The 13,197-nt window shown below is 45.4% G+C and overlaps 5 protein-coding genes across 5 annotated transcripts; 4 read left to right on the top strand and 1 right to left on the bottom strand.

Annotated features, from left to right (window-relative positions):
* Positions 1 to 3,233: 3,233 nt before the first annotated feature.
* BGW36DRAFT_303240 (allergenic cerato-platanin Asp F13) lies at positions 3,234 to 3,677 on the top strand (the record flags this gene model as incomplete). The annotated part of the gene is made up of 1 exon (XM_046211859.1): positions 3,234 to 3,677. The coding sequence occupies one exon, from the start codon at positions 3,234 to 3,236 to the stop codon at positions 3,675 to 3,677; it is 444 nt and encodes a 147-aa protein (XP_046068340.1).
* Positions 3,678 to 3,962: 285 nt separating this feature from the next.
* BGW36DRAFT_431558 (uncharacterized protein) lies at positions 3,963 to 5,153 on the bottom strand (the record flags this gene model as incomplete). Its single annotated transcript, XM_046221004.1, has 1 exon — positions 3,963 to 5,153. The coding sequence occupies one exon, from the start codon at positions 5,151 to 5,153 to the stop codon at positions 3,963 to 3,965; it is 1,191 nt and encodes a 396-aa protein (XP_046068339.1).
* Positions 5,154 to 5,770: 617 nt separating this feature from the next.
* Positions 5,771 to 7,828, top strand: BGW36DRAFT_363334 (putative endosomal integral membrane protein; the record flags this gene model as incomplete). The annotated part of the gene is made up of 3 exons (XM_046214450.1): positions 5,771 to 7,216; positions 7,270 to 7,705; positions 7,761 to 7,828. The coding sequence occupies 3 exons, from the start codon at positions 5,771 to 5,773 to the stop codon at positions 7,826 to 7,828; spliced, it is 1,950 nt and encodes a 649-aa protein (XP_046068338.1).
* Positions 7,829 to 8,790: 962 nt separating this feature from the next.
* On the top strand, positions 8,791 to 9,665 carry BGW36DRAFT_363333 (putative calcium-binding signaling protein Frq1; the record flags this gene model as incomplete). The annotated part of the gene is made up of 4 exons (XM_046214449.1): positions 8,791 to 8,801; positions 8,973 to 9,058; positions 9,134 to 9,429; positions 9,486 to 9,665. 4 exons carry the CDS (start codon positions 8,791 to 8,793, stop codon positions 9,663 to 9,665), a joined length of 573 nt encoding a protein of 190 aa, XP_046068337.1.
* Positions 9,666 to 10,651: 986 nt separating this feature from the next.
* BGW36DRAFT_387425 (uncharacterized protein) lies at positions 10,652 to 12,822 on the top strand (the record flags this gene model as incomplete). The annotated part of the gene is made up of 2 exons (XM_046217121.1): positions 10,652 to 10,999; positions 11,116 to 12,822. Coding segments are annotated over exons 1-2 (1,535 nt in total), but the record flags the coding sequence as incomplete, so codon positions are not given.
* Positions 12,823 to 13,197: the final 375 nt, after the last annotated feature.

Below are 13,197 nucleotides of genomic sequence, written 5' to 3'. Positions count from 1 at the left end.
AGACTAGAAAGACTTTGAGCAGGTATGCAATATGACACGAGAGTTCAAGGGGTATCTCACTCGACTACACGGTGCCGATGAAGATTTCCGTGCCTTCCAAGCGAAAGCAAGAGCTGGTGACGGGTTATAGTGTTGTTAATTAATTAATCATGGTTGGAACTTGAATACTTCAATTGATTATTGGTGCTTCCCCTTGGGTTTTAAGATTTGTGGTCCCATACCAGTTAATATTGATATATTGGAAAGTTTTTTATATTTGTACTTCTTTGATACCAACAAACTCATTAGACGATGTACCAATAACTAAGAAAAAAGTTAGTATACGGGCAAACTGGATGAATAATGAAAATGGCGTAATTAATTCTTTTGTCTCCAGGTAAGTCGTCTTGTTCTTTCGCGTTCCTCAAAAATGGGAACCCAAGAGAGGGCGAGTATTACGAAACCTGTACAATAGCCACTCTAATTTTATTTAATTTCTTTGGCTTCGTTGGAGTCGGGATTTGGAGTTATTCAACTAAATGTGAGAGACTTGCATATATAAGGCAGTTCTGAGGCATAATCCACTAATGTAGATTATTATTGGTCTTTTTGGTCATGTGGTCGGGTATGCCCTATTGGCCAACCATGGATCAGACTGATTGGAATGTTCCTGACATTCCACAAAAACACGATTCTATTACATTCCTGCCAAGTTTCATTTATGTTGTATTGTGATACAGCGATGTATGTGTATGGGAGAGCGGATTATTAGTATTTTCAAATGAAACCTAGAATTTACTTGACAGCGCCGTCAAAGGGTTTCTCTGGGATACATGGATTTCTACTTTAGGTTTTCATTTTCATTTTAGCACTTTTACCCTAGCATTTCTATCTACATCAATGCTCGATGACCATTATCTGGAGTCCTGCACTGTCAAATACTTAGAATGAGATATTCTCTTGTAACGTTGGTTTAATAAAAGGCTGGATTGGCTATATTCTAAGCTGCTATAGGTAGCAGCATCTAGAAAACAAAACCAAAAAAAATAAAATCAATTTATATGCTTTGCATCTTTAAAGGAGGCCATCAAGGAAATATAAGATATGAATTGCGAAGAATGATAAAAGACTGGCTGTAATACGCTTGTAATGTTAAAAAAAAGCCGAAAAATCCTTAAGTATTCCCTATTCTCTAGTTGTTTTATCACTTCGCAACAATTGAGCAAATGCAGATTGCTAGCTGTTCACTGACACGAGCTGATATGCTAAAACTGGATGTTAGCAATAGATGCGTCATTTATTAAATAAATAGAAACCTTTATGAAAGAGGTTTTTTTGATATAGATGAATATAAGTCAAGATCTGTAACAAGTTACCAGACTTACACGGTAATCAGCAAATACAGTAAGCACCGTGATTTTCAATCGTGCAGCAATTTGGTCCCCCACATCTGGCGGTGCCTTGCAAAATGTGTGAACTGTTGCATTCGCAAGTCCACGAGCCGTCATTGCAGCAGAACCAGTCCCCGACGATGTCACACTCCTGTTGCATTGCATTCACAGTTGAATTCCCGGAAGTGGAGTTCCTAGCCTGTAAAGGCCCAGCCATCACCCCAGCAAAGGCCACGGAAAGAACTAAAAAAATTTTCATGATTATTGCTTTGGTTGAGTAATGATGCCCTTCAAGTTTATTTGATAGTTTCAACAGTGAGAATTTAGCGAATGTAGCAGTAAATACACTTGAAATTGAAATAGAAAAAGTGGTACTGAGATCGCCATGTCTTCTTATATAGGCGTACCTCCATTTTCACAGGTAGAGGTCTTGAATTCAAGTAATGTTCTTTGATATATGCATGTTTTAGCCCCTCATAACTTAGAAGCAGAAGCGGTGTGACACAAAACTTTCGGGGGGTTCAGATGCGTAGTAACCAGGGGATTCGGAGTACAGTAACCCTATCACAAAGACACTGCCATACCTTGCAGATCATATCTATCTAGAGCGACTTCATGATACGGTCATTAAACCTTACATACTAAAAACTTATAAATAGAATATATCCTAGATATTTCATTTTCTAGAGAATTAAGATGTGGCTGATTCTATATTTAGATAACTTACAATATTCTCCGTGTTTGTCTTTGACCTCAGGCTACTGCAGACCCATGATGATGAATAATGAATGTTTACTAACTCTCATTTGAGGCATTTTGTGCGTGAGTTATCCCCCGAATGCACCCGATACTCGTCTTATGAGTACAATCCTTGCCAAGTCACATGAATTAAGATGTATATCTCCACTGAGAGGGCGTGATTCCGGCAGTCGCATAATGTTGGATATAAATGGATTTCCTTGATTAGAAAGTAATTGTGGCCATTGTTTTTTAGTCAAAGTAAAAACCGCTGTGAGCACTCGAGTCTCCCATACCTCAACGAATTGGTATGCCTCATCCTAGGGGAATTGGGAAAAATATGGTCTTCTCATTGCCTCCCATTTCTGTGTGAATAACGAGACGACCCGTACTAGGGCAACTAAGATGATTCTTTGATCTTGCGCCCTATCATTCTATTCCCAAATTTGGAGTGTATTACCCCAAGATACTAGTGCTCAAATATCTTGGACTGACGTCCGTCGATGATAACGTATTTCTCACTTACATGGTGGAGAGCGCGTTGGTAAAGGAATCGAACAGTCTGGTCATCCTAAAAATTGAACTTTAAACATTAACAAGATTGATTGTACGCAATAATAGCCTTTACCACACGTTAGTCGATATTGTCTTGTTTCTCAAGCCTCACCTCAGCCGTTGGAAGTTCCGAGTAATTGCAACGACGATGAGTCTATCCTTTGGTTCAATGCTCCCTGATAGTGGCGACAGTGACACTGGTCATTCTTCCTCATGAGTCATGCTGTTGAGGGTACATCACTAAGGTGAAACATTTCCTGACGTAATGAGAATTTCGGGGTTCGGAGCTAAATTAATTTTTCCTGCCGGTGACTATTACGCTGGCCAATAGAAGATGAATATATAAAAGTGTATGGGATGAACAATGTTGTTCATAAACGAGGAATGTGGGATGGTAAGGTGTTGATAGATCTACGGAAGCATATAAGCTATCGAAACCCTTGCTTCTAATCTAGTCTGATAGCCTTGACATTTGACAACATAATAAACATCGTGAAGAACCATTCTGCGAAATCGATACTCTTGTTTTAAAAATACGGACTGGTTAAATTCATACATTGGAATCTCACGATGAATTCTCTTACGTACATTTTCCCTCTCATAACCATCCTATCCCTCTCTTCCTTCACGTTCGCCGCCAAATCAACTTCTATTGCTACCTTCGACACAAGCTATGACGACACCTCCCTCTCCTTATCTACAGTGACCTGCTCCAACGGCGAAAATGGGCTCATGACAAAAAACTACAACACCATCGCGGACCTCCCCACACCCAACGTGGCCGGATCTCCGACAGTCAAGGCTTGGAATGACCCCAACTGCGGTGCCTGCTATGCCCTGACGTACAATAACAAGACGGTCAACGTGCTGGCAATTGATTCGGCGATTGGAGAATTTAATGTTGCGTTGAAGGTTCTGAATGATTTGACAAATGGGCATGGTCAGGAATTTGGGAATGTGGAGGTTGTGTATGAGCAGGTTCAAGCAACGAAGTGTGGGATGCCGGCGAAATAGAGACTTATACTGTTTCAACGGGACCTTATGTATTGGTGTTGGTAAGCTGGACTATAGTAGTTAGAGGCGGATCATTGTTTAATGTTATATAGCTAGATCTCACGAAGTAAGAATATGATAGTGTTACCGTTACTGAGAGTACAATGCCTTGAATTAGAATAAGCGAACCGTATCATGCCTTGGAAAAATTGCATAGTTATATGTATATGCAGACCATACCGACGCCATGCTTTGCCATTGAACCAGAAATTATATACTTGATTCATAAAAACGTAATCGAAAGTATCACTTTTTCCACCCCTCCACCTTTTTCCTTCTCTTTTCAAACGACTGACCAATAGCAGCACCATCAGCTCTTGGTCCATCCTCTGTGAAACCCCGTTTCCTGCTCTTCTCCAAAGCTCCACCACTCCTTGAGCCTCCCGTAGCTCGTTTTGTAAGTCTACCAATTCGGTCTGCGCCTTCACTAAGCAACCGGAATTCTTCACCTCCAAACCCACCAGCCCTCGGCCCTTCACGTGCTTGTCTCCGGGCACGTTCCTTTTTACTCTCCTTTGGCAAGCGCACAAAATTGGTTTCTTCATAGGCGCGTCGTTCGGCCTCCCGCTGTCGGTCTCTTTGACTAACCACCTGTCGTCCACCACGCTGAATTGTGCTTCCAATACTTGGCTCGGCCATTGGCGCAGATGACATTTCGTTAGAGACGAATTCGTCAATGACGCTAGATTTCTTAGGCCGTTTATCGCGACCACGTCCGCGTTCACGGCTTTCTGTTGTAGGTAGTGCGGTTGGCTTAATCTTTGGAGGTCTGTAGATTCCGTCCGAGGACTGCTGTTCTTTTCGTCTGTCCCTTGACGACGACGCTTGGGAGTCCTTCTCAGGTTTCTGGAAATTCTTAGAGAATGCTGAAATATTAGGGCGGTAGGCCATTTCGTCAATTTCTTCATCATCCTCATTTTCTTCTTCATCATCTTCACCAGAGTCAGAATCTTCCTCATCTTCATCAGAGACCTCTTCATTCCTGGTCTTTTTCGATTTCTTTCCTGTAGTTTTGGATTGTGACCGTGTCGTTCTTTCCGCATCATCTGCGGCTTTGACAACTTTGTCAATTTGATATTTTAGCCTCCCCTCCAGTGGCCTCACCCCTCGGTCGAGGTACACTCGCAGTTCTGTTAATTTCTTGATAATATCATCTTGTGAGACTTCGCTGCTGGCCTGTCCATTCTTTCCTAGCCTCTGCAATTGAAAGAGGGAGAGAAAAACAAGGTTCTGCAGGTAGGATAGTAGCAATTCGCTTTTCGTGTCGAGCAGGGAGATGCCGTCCGCAGGTGGGATGATAGTCGGGGTGGAAGAGTCTTCTGGCGCGGTAGAAGAAGGCAATGAAGTCGACGTGCTGTTTAAACATGTTGCCACTGTCTCGAGAAGAGTAGATATTTCCGCGCGCGCATCCGCCGGCGGTGTTGTTTCCTCGGCCATGGCTGGGGTTGATTATGGTGTTTGTTTGCTGTAAAGACCGAGAAAATTTGGAGAGCGAGAAAATTACTTATCGGCGATGCTTATCAGCACGTGATACATCTAAGGCCCCAAAATTAGATGGGCTTTGATTGGCCAATGCTTGCCAAACGCCAAAGAGCCGCAAATTGGTTTGGAGCGTACTTTAATTGTTGATTTCTTGTACATATGTAGTTGAAACTGCGTCTGGAAGGCTTGACTAATGACCAGAGACTTTTTGCATGCCCATACTCTATTCGAAAAATAATACACCGTAAAGAAAGCCCGATGCAGTGCCTCAAGCTATTGGGCTTAGTCATATCACGTGACCTGTAGAAACACGTTTCATGGCGGAGCTTCCCTGGTTATTGTTAGAGCCAACTGTCCACCCACAAGTTTCCTCGAAACAAATGGTAGAGTCCTCTTCTAATGAATTGAACTTGATTCTCGTTTAGTGTATGATCACTATCGTCTTTTGTTAGCATTTCCATACGGGGTCACTAGCTGCGTCGGTAAGTGCTCAAAACTAGGCAGAAGAAGCCAAGTTACCAATTTATACGCCTGCTGACGTTGCGTGCACCATCAGTGATTCACACATCAACATGCCGTCCTCAAGGCGGACGCTTCTTCTATCCTCCCTTCTCTTATCCTCCTCCCCCTTCACATCCGCCTTCTACCTCCCCGGTGTCGCACCGAGCTCCTATGATAAAGGGCAAGCTGTGCCGCTCTACGTAAACCACCTCACGCCTGGGATCGCCGCGCAGGATGACCAACTTCATGCTGTACTCTCCTACGATTATTATAACCCGATATTCCACTTTTGTCAGCCAAAGGATGGACCGAAAGATGTTCGAGAATCTCTAGGTAGTATCATTTTTGGCGACCGCATCCGTACTTCGCCGTTTGAATTACACATGGGCGAAAACGAGACGTGTAAATCTGTTTGTGAGGAAGTAACATTTGGTCCTCGCGATGGACGATTCACAAACAACCGCATCCAGCAGGCTTATGATATCAACTGGCTTGTTGACGGACTCCCTGCGGCCATGGTGAGCTTGGATCCAATTACGCATGCAGAGTTCTATAGCCCCGGCTTTCTTTTGGGCACGGTCGATGACAATGGCGAGAAAATGTTAAACAACCATTTCGACATTCTCATTGATTACCACAAGGTCGCTGGTCTTCCTTCTCAGGAAACCAAATACAGAGTTGTTAGCGTCCTGGTGCAACCCGCTTCTCGGGGCAATTCTTTCATTGAGAGCAGTGGTCAAGTCGACTGTGGTGAAGGTGGCTCTCCGATGATTCTGAGTGAGACCCAAGATACCAAAGTTGTTTGGACCTACAGTGTATATTGGCGGGAATCAGACACTGCCTGGGCAACTCGATGGGATAAATACCTCCATGTTTTTGACCCAAAGATCCACTGGTTCTCTTTGATCAATTCTTCCGTCTTCGTGGTATTTCTCGTTGGAATGGTTAGCATGATTCTCATCCGGGCTTTGAGGAAAGATATTGCGCGCTACAATCGACTGGACCAGATTAATCTGGATGACCTTAATGGCACCTCTGTTGTTGAGGATGGCATCCAGGAAGACTCAGGTTGGAAATTGGTACATGGCGACGTTTTCCGATGCCCCAAGAGCCCACTGTTGCTCAGTGTTTTGCTTGGTAACGGTATACAATTATTTGTTATGACTGGTGTTACTGTGGCCTTTGCGCTCTTCGGCCTTCTTTCTCCAGCAAACCGAGGTTTCTTGGGTACCACAATTCTGATTCTGTACACGTTGTTTGGTTTTATTGGTGGCTATGTCTCTTCGCGCGCCTACAAATCATTCGGTGGTGAAGCTTGGAAGCGGAATATCGTGCTGACGCCTTTACTCGTTCCGACCATGGTTTTTATCTGGTTTTTCCTTATGAATTTGTTTGTCTGGGCGAAAAACTCTAGCGGTGCTGTTCCATTTACAACAATGATCGCTATGGTTCTTATTTGGTTCGTAATCAGCCTGCCTCTAAGCTTTGCTGGCAGCTGGCTAGGATTCAAGTCACAGGTATGTATTTCAATTACTTTAGAATCATGGTATATCTCTGACTGTCATAACAGGCTTATGAAGCCCCGACAAAGACCAACCAAATCCCTCGACAGATTCCCCCGCCTGCAGGAACTCTACGGCCTATCCCGTCGCTCCTGCTTACTGGCATTCTGCCATTTGCAGCCATCTTCGTTGAGTTGTACTTGATCATGAACTCACTCTGGACCAGCAAGATCTACTATATGTTCGGCTTTTTGTTCCTCTGCTATGGGCTGATGATTATTACCACTGCGGCTACTACTATTTTGCTGGTTTACTTCATGTTGTGCGCTGAAGACTACCGCTGGCAATGGCGAGCTTTCAACGGCGCTGGTATGACTGGATTTTATGTTTTTATGAATGCCCTTCTCTTCTGGGCAACCCGAGTAAGCTTCGGTGGGCTGACGGGTGCGGTATTGTACCTCGGATATTCTGCTTTGATCGCTTTCTTGGTTTATATCCTGACTGGTGAGTCTCCGTCATTTTATATTGCCACAAAACCAATGCTGATACACTACCTTAGGAACAATTGGATTTTTCGCTAGTTGGGCTTTTGTGCGGAAAATCTACGGATCTATTAAGGTGGATTAGATTTACCCGCACGAGTTATGTGTGGAGCGTTGCAACCGCGAGCTTTTGGGTGCCTTTGAGCCAACCCAGCTGGGTGTTTCTGCTTTGACGATATATCTTTGACCAAGCATTTCATCACATATCCCGATGCTTATGTATTTCGACGTGACTGATGTATGGGAAGCACTGTGTAAATAGACGGCGTAAATGCTTTTTTTTTCCCTTCTTCTTTTCTTTTATCTTTTTCATTTCGTCTTGTTTCCCGAGTCTGTACATTGAATCAATAATAGAAACCAGCGTTTGACAGGTGATCTATAAAGCATTACTCGTCGTGAGGAAGATGGCATCATCTTACTGCGGGCTGGCTGTCAATGGCGGGTCAAGTAGCCAATCAGCTAGGGTGGCGCAGCAGCAGCTCTGGGCTATGATCGCATCTGATCTGCTTCTGGCCTGGCCGGGTGAGTCCTCATCCCCCGCCATGTTATTACAAACCCATTGAGCTTCAGTAAACAATTGGCATACGGCATGACGAGCACAGTTCTGTTGCACTCAAATCCATTCTGTTTTCGGCACTAGAGTTAACCACCCAACACTGCTTTGTGACTGAGCCATCGCGCCCCAGCCCGGAAGCCCACGCCTAGCCTGTCCCTCCTCCCCTCGCCAGCCTGACTGCCTTCATCACCAGGATCGTATACAGTGACGCTCTCGAACTGCGATATCGATTTTACTTTTTCCGGTTCTCTGTTTTATAGCCCCTTCGCAACTTGTCGCTAAACAGTGTACTTATCCTCCGCATCTTATCTCCCCGAAAGCTGTCTACCCCGCGCCACTCCGATTGTTGGTTGAGGTCAAACGACGATAGGATATATAAACATTGGTCTAGTTTGTCTTCTGGGCATACTTGAGAAGTTTAAAAGGGATTCTGCCAATTCTGTTGAGGATCTGCAGTCTGTGCTGGACAGTATCCTAACAACAGCATCACCATGGGTCAAAAGTAAGTCTTCCTTGGCGCTTGGCAGAGTGTAATCAAATAGGGGGTGATGGAAGTGCCTAGTGCACATTTTATACAACCCTGTGGACTGCACTGCTCTTGGGAATCGTCTTTTTGGCTGGAGTTTCAGTATTTACTACGCGCTCGTGGCTAACTGGAACGTGTCACGTGCAGACAGTCGAAGCTGTCCCCCAAGCAGCTGGATGAGTTGGTCAAGGTCACGCATTTCGACAAGAAAGAGCTGCAGCAATGGTATAAAGGTATTTACTTTCCATCCTTGTACCTGCTTGTATTTAACAGTTGACTAATGTGATTGTCAACTTTGTTCGGGATAGGTTTCCTGAAAGACTGCCCTTCCGGACATTTGAATAAAGAGGAATTTCAAAAAATCTACCGCCAGTTCTTCCCCTTCGGCGACCCGTCCTCGTTTGCGAATTATGTCTTTCGTGTTTTCGACTCGGATAATAGTGGCACCATTGACTTCAAGGAATTTATCTGTGCGCTGTCGGTGACTTCGCGTGGTAATGTGGAGGACAAATTAGACTGGGCGTTTCAGCTGTATGATATCGATGGGGATGGGAAGATCAGTTATGATGAGATGCTTGCGATTGTAGAAGCGATCTACAAAATGGTACGTTCATATACCTTTCGATAAAAAGATATGGACAGTTAGGCTGACTGTACTAGGTTGGCTCAATGGTGAAGCTTCCCGAAGACGAGGACACTCCGGAGAAGCGCGTAAAGAAGATTTTCGGCCAGATGGACAAGGATGAAAACGGGAGCCTGGATATGGAAGAGTTCAAAGAAGGCAGCAAGCATGACCAGACGATTGTCAGTGCTCTGTCTCTATACGACGGGCTGGTGTAAAACCAGTAAACCTTTTTTGTTTTTTTTTTTTTTTCACCACATACATCTCATGACCCAGTCTCTTATTTCTCTTGTATGTTTCTTATGCATTTATGTCCCCTCGATTGACCCGGTGTTATTGTGGCTGTCTGTTATATGATTTACTACCCGATTCCCTTTGTGCTGTATTATGCTGTTATGTGTGTTTATTATAATGCAATTTATCTAGCGAGACGCCAGAGCTAGGTATACGCATTTTTCCTGAAAGCGCATCAATTTTAGTCTATTTGTATCCTAGGCGTCGACTGGCATCACTTAGACTTTTCATTTGAGCTGAAACTATGAGCTGTGTAGATATGAATTGTTATGCCCATCAAATATCATGCTGAGTTTCACCGTTTTCTTTTCTTTTTTCGTTCTTACCTTATCCTGCGTTTTTGTTGCTGCCTGGCTTGGGGCTAAAATGAAATATGAAAAGTCACAGACCAGAATACGATCGTTGACAGCTGAATGTGTATCAGAATATTGATGTCCTGGGGTGTTTGTTTCTGCGTCCAATATGCATGCCTATACAGCGCGTCAGCACAGATGGTCTAGATCCGGCTGGAAGGGTCGCTAAATTGGAGAATTGTCTCTAGTCTCTCTATTCACTTACCTTCTATCTTCTTCGTTTATGATTATTAATTTTGAATGACCATCTTGTCGGGCCCTTGCCCACGTCATCATGCACGGGTAAGCTCGTGTCTGGATCGGGATCGTCATTAGCCCTATTACAAATTGAACAAACTAGGGATTTGCAAAAGCTAGTCCAAAGTATAATAATATGATATCAAAAACCTCTTCAGCTGAAAATCCTGCTAGCGCGCGATGCTGCTTTAGCCATTGGATCTTTTCTGACCCCCATCCATGACCCTTGGATGCGCTAAAGCCAAAGAGAGCCGCAGAGTCGCTAACTTTATTTCACCCCCACAGACGCGCCCCCCCCAAGGCCCAAGTTTTAGGCCCTCCCTTGACCTTCGACCGTTCCAAGCTGAAAAAACCTCGTGTTAGTATTCCAACGGCGTGGTTCAAGGCTGTTCACGAATGCGCCTTATCGACCGTTATATTTTAGTTTCACTCTAAATATGCAGGTTACCGCCAAAACCCCCTAGTGGATCCTGGATCCTGGATAGCCACGCGACGCACCGCTATTTTGTGAATGGCGTTCGCTAGTTATCGTGATGTAGGTGACGGGACCAGGTATAAAACGCACCGCGAATCGTCAGGAAAGTCAGGCTGGACCGACAAAGGCTGACGCAATGGTCGGCGTGCCGAGGAATAAAGGCTGTCGGAATTGTATTTCCAAGCGACTCAAGGTGTGTTGAATTTACTTTTCAAAGTATGGAAGGAAGGCGATGAAGTTGTGGTTCGATGGTGACCCTTTTTTTGTAATTTATAAGCTTCGCATTACTAATTGATATCGATGAGATAGTGTGACTTGACTCATCCGCAATGTCAGCGATGCATCGAGACAGGCGTGAGATGTCCTGGATATGCGCGTGTCTTCAAATTCCAGAATGAAGGGCCGGCGCTTCAACAACGGTACATGCGAGGCGGCGGTGAGCCGTCTTCCGCGCGCACGCGATCATCAAAAAAGGGACAGCAAGAGAAGGAGATTGGTTCTGAGCGATCGGGTGAGAGGCGTCGGTATAAAGGACAGGGTGTACCCAGCGAGAAGAATATGTGTCGAGCACTTTATAAGCCATTCAATCTCACCATCGACGAAAGCGTATCACCATCACTCGCCGTGCAGACCGTCTCTGCGCAGCAGGTCCAGGTCTTTATCAACTACATCTTGACTGCATGGCCGTGTCTGTTCAAATGCACAGAAACACGTGTGCCGGTGACATGGGTTGAGTACGCTGTTCAGCGCGGCTCGGGAAGCCCATACAACGCTTTTGATCTGAGCATGCGCGCAACCACATGTATATACATGGGGGCCCAATATGGCGATATGCGGCTGCTAAATGCCGGCCGACAATTGTACGGCCGGTCTCTACGGATGCTTGCCGCGAGCCTGAGCGATATCGAATCAGGGACATCCGACGAGGTTCTCGCTGCCGCCGTCGTGCTGAGCTGCTATGAGATGTATGCCGGCGCAACAGAAAAGTCCTGGTTGTACCACCATGCCGGCGTCATCGAAATGATGCGGCTTCGTGGCGCAAAAGCGCATACTGATGGCTTCGGACGCGCCATTTATATCGCCTACCGCGGCTTCTTCATCACCGCCGCTTTGCTTACTGGTGAAGCTTGTTTACTGGAACAGCCCGAATGGCAGACGATGAGCGAGTTTATTGCGGCTGACAACGCCAAGCAACCTGATTCCTCGCTCTTCACGGACATTGCTGAACGTGCGTTTCGGGAGATGGTTAGAGTGCCCGGGTTTGTGAAACGGGTTAAGGATCTGTGGGAAGCACCACCTGAGAAGCAAATTCTCCTCGGGCCGCAATTGCTGCAAGAGCTGGTCCGACTCAGAGCCGCGCTCCGTGGATTACATACTGAATTTGGGATCACAGTAGCCACGCACGGCGGACCGGATAATAAAGATGCTACATTCGCCAACGACCGACGGCGGGAGTTCGTCGGTCCAATCCCATACGTCTTTTTCGACGGCTTCTCCTCCCTTGCCATCCGCGGCATGCGTTCTGGCATAATCCTAGTCGACGAGCTCCTCATCCTCCTCACACCGGACCCGCACAACCGTGACATCCTACGCGAAGAAGTAAACATTTTCTCCCAAGTCGACGATATAAATTCCTCCACTGGTGAGTTGACGCAGTCACAAAAGCAGGCTGCGGGACTTCTCCCGTCGAATTCACTGTATTCGCTTTCTGGTGGTGGTGGTGGTAGTGGTGCTGTCTCTGCATCGAAATTCCCTTTTTTCCTTTTCCCCCTCAACCCATCGAATAGAGCATTTCCGGTGCAATTGGAGAGTTTGATTACACCGCAGTACAGACGTGCCCCGAATACGGCTTGGATTGATGGTATTGCGACTAGTTATGGGATGCTGGGCGTCAGGATACGCATTATCGAGGAGATGTCTGAACGGCAGCTTGAAATCGAAGACGAAGACGAAGACGAAGAAGAAGACGATGATGATGAGGAGGAGGAGGAAGAAGAGGAAGAAGAAGAAGAGGAGGAGGAGGAGGAGGAGGAGGAGGAGGAGGAGGAGGAGGAGGAGGAGGAGGAAGAGGATGAAGAGAAACCGGTGATCAAAGCCGATCGAGGAATAGGAGCGGAGCGGACGCTCCCAATCGGTCGTGGCGTATCACCGTTTAAGTGAAAACCAAGAATCTTCTATTTCTTTTCGGTTGTTCTTCGTTCTTTGTATGTAAAGACGGGTTTGTCTTCGTGTTGAGTGTTGGCTGTAGTGATATAGATTTTATACCCATTTTTATGCGTCATGGTTTTTATTTATTTCCTTTTTAACGATCGAGGAAGCATTGATGATGTGTATAATGAATTTGGAATGCTATCAATTGATATATATATACAGCCAGTGCCATATCTTAGC

The sequence above is a fragment of the Talaromyces proteolyticus genome, assembly GCF_021365285.1.
Source record: "Talaromyces proteolyticus strain PMI_201 chromosome Unknown BGW36scaffold_11, whole genome shotgun sequence".
Classification (NCBI taxonomy): Eukaryota; Fungi; Ascomycota; class Eurotiomycetes; order Eurotiales; family Trichocomaceae; genus Talaromyces; species Talaromyces proteolyticus.
The sequence above is the reverse complement of the archived record's forward strand: the minus strand, read 5'-3'. Positions and strand labels throughout refer to the sequence as shown.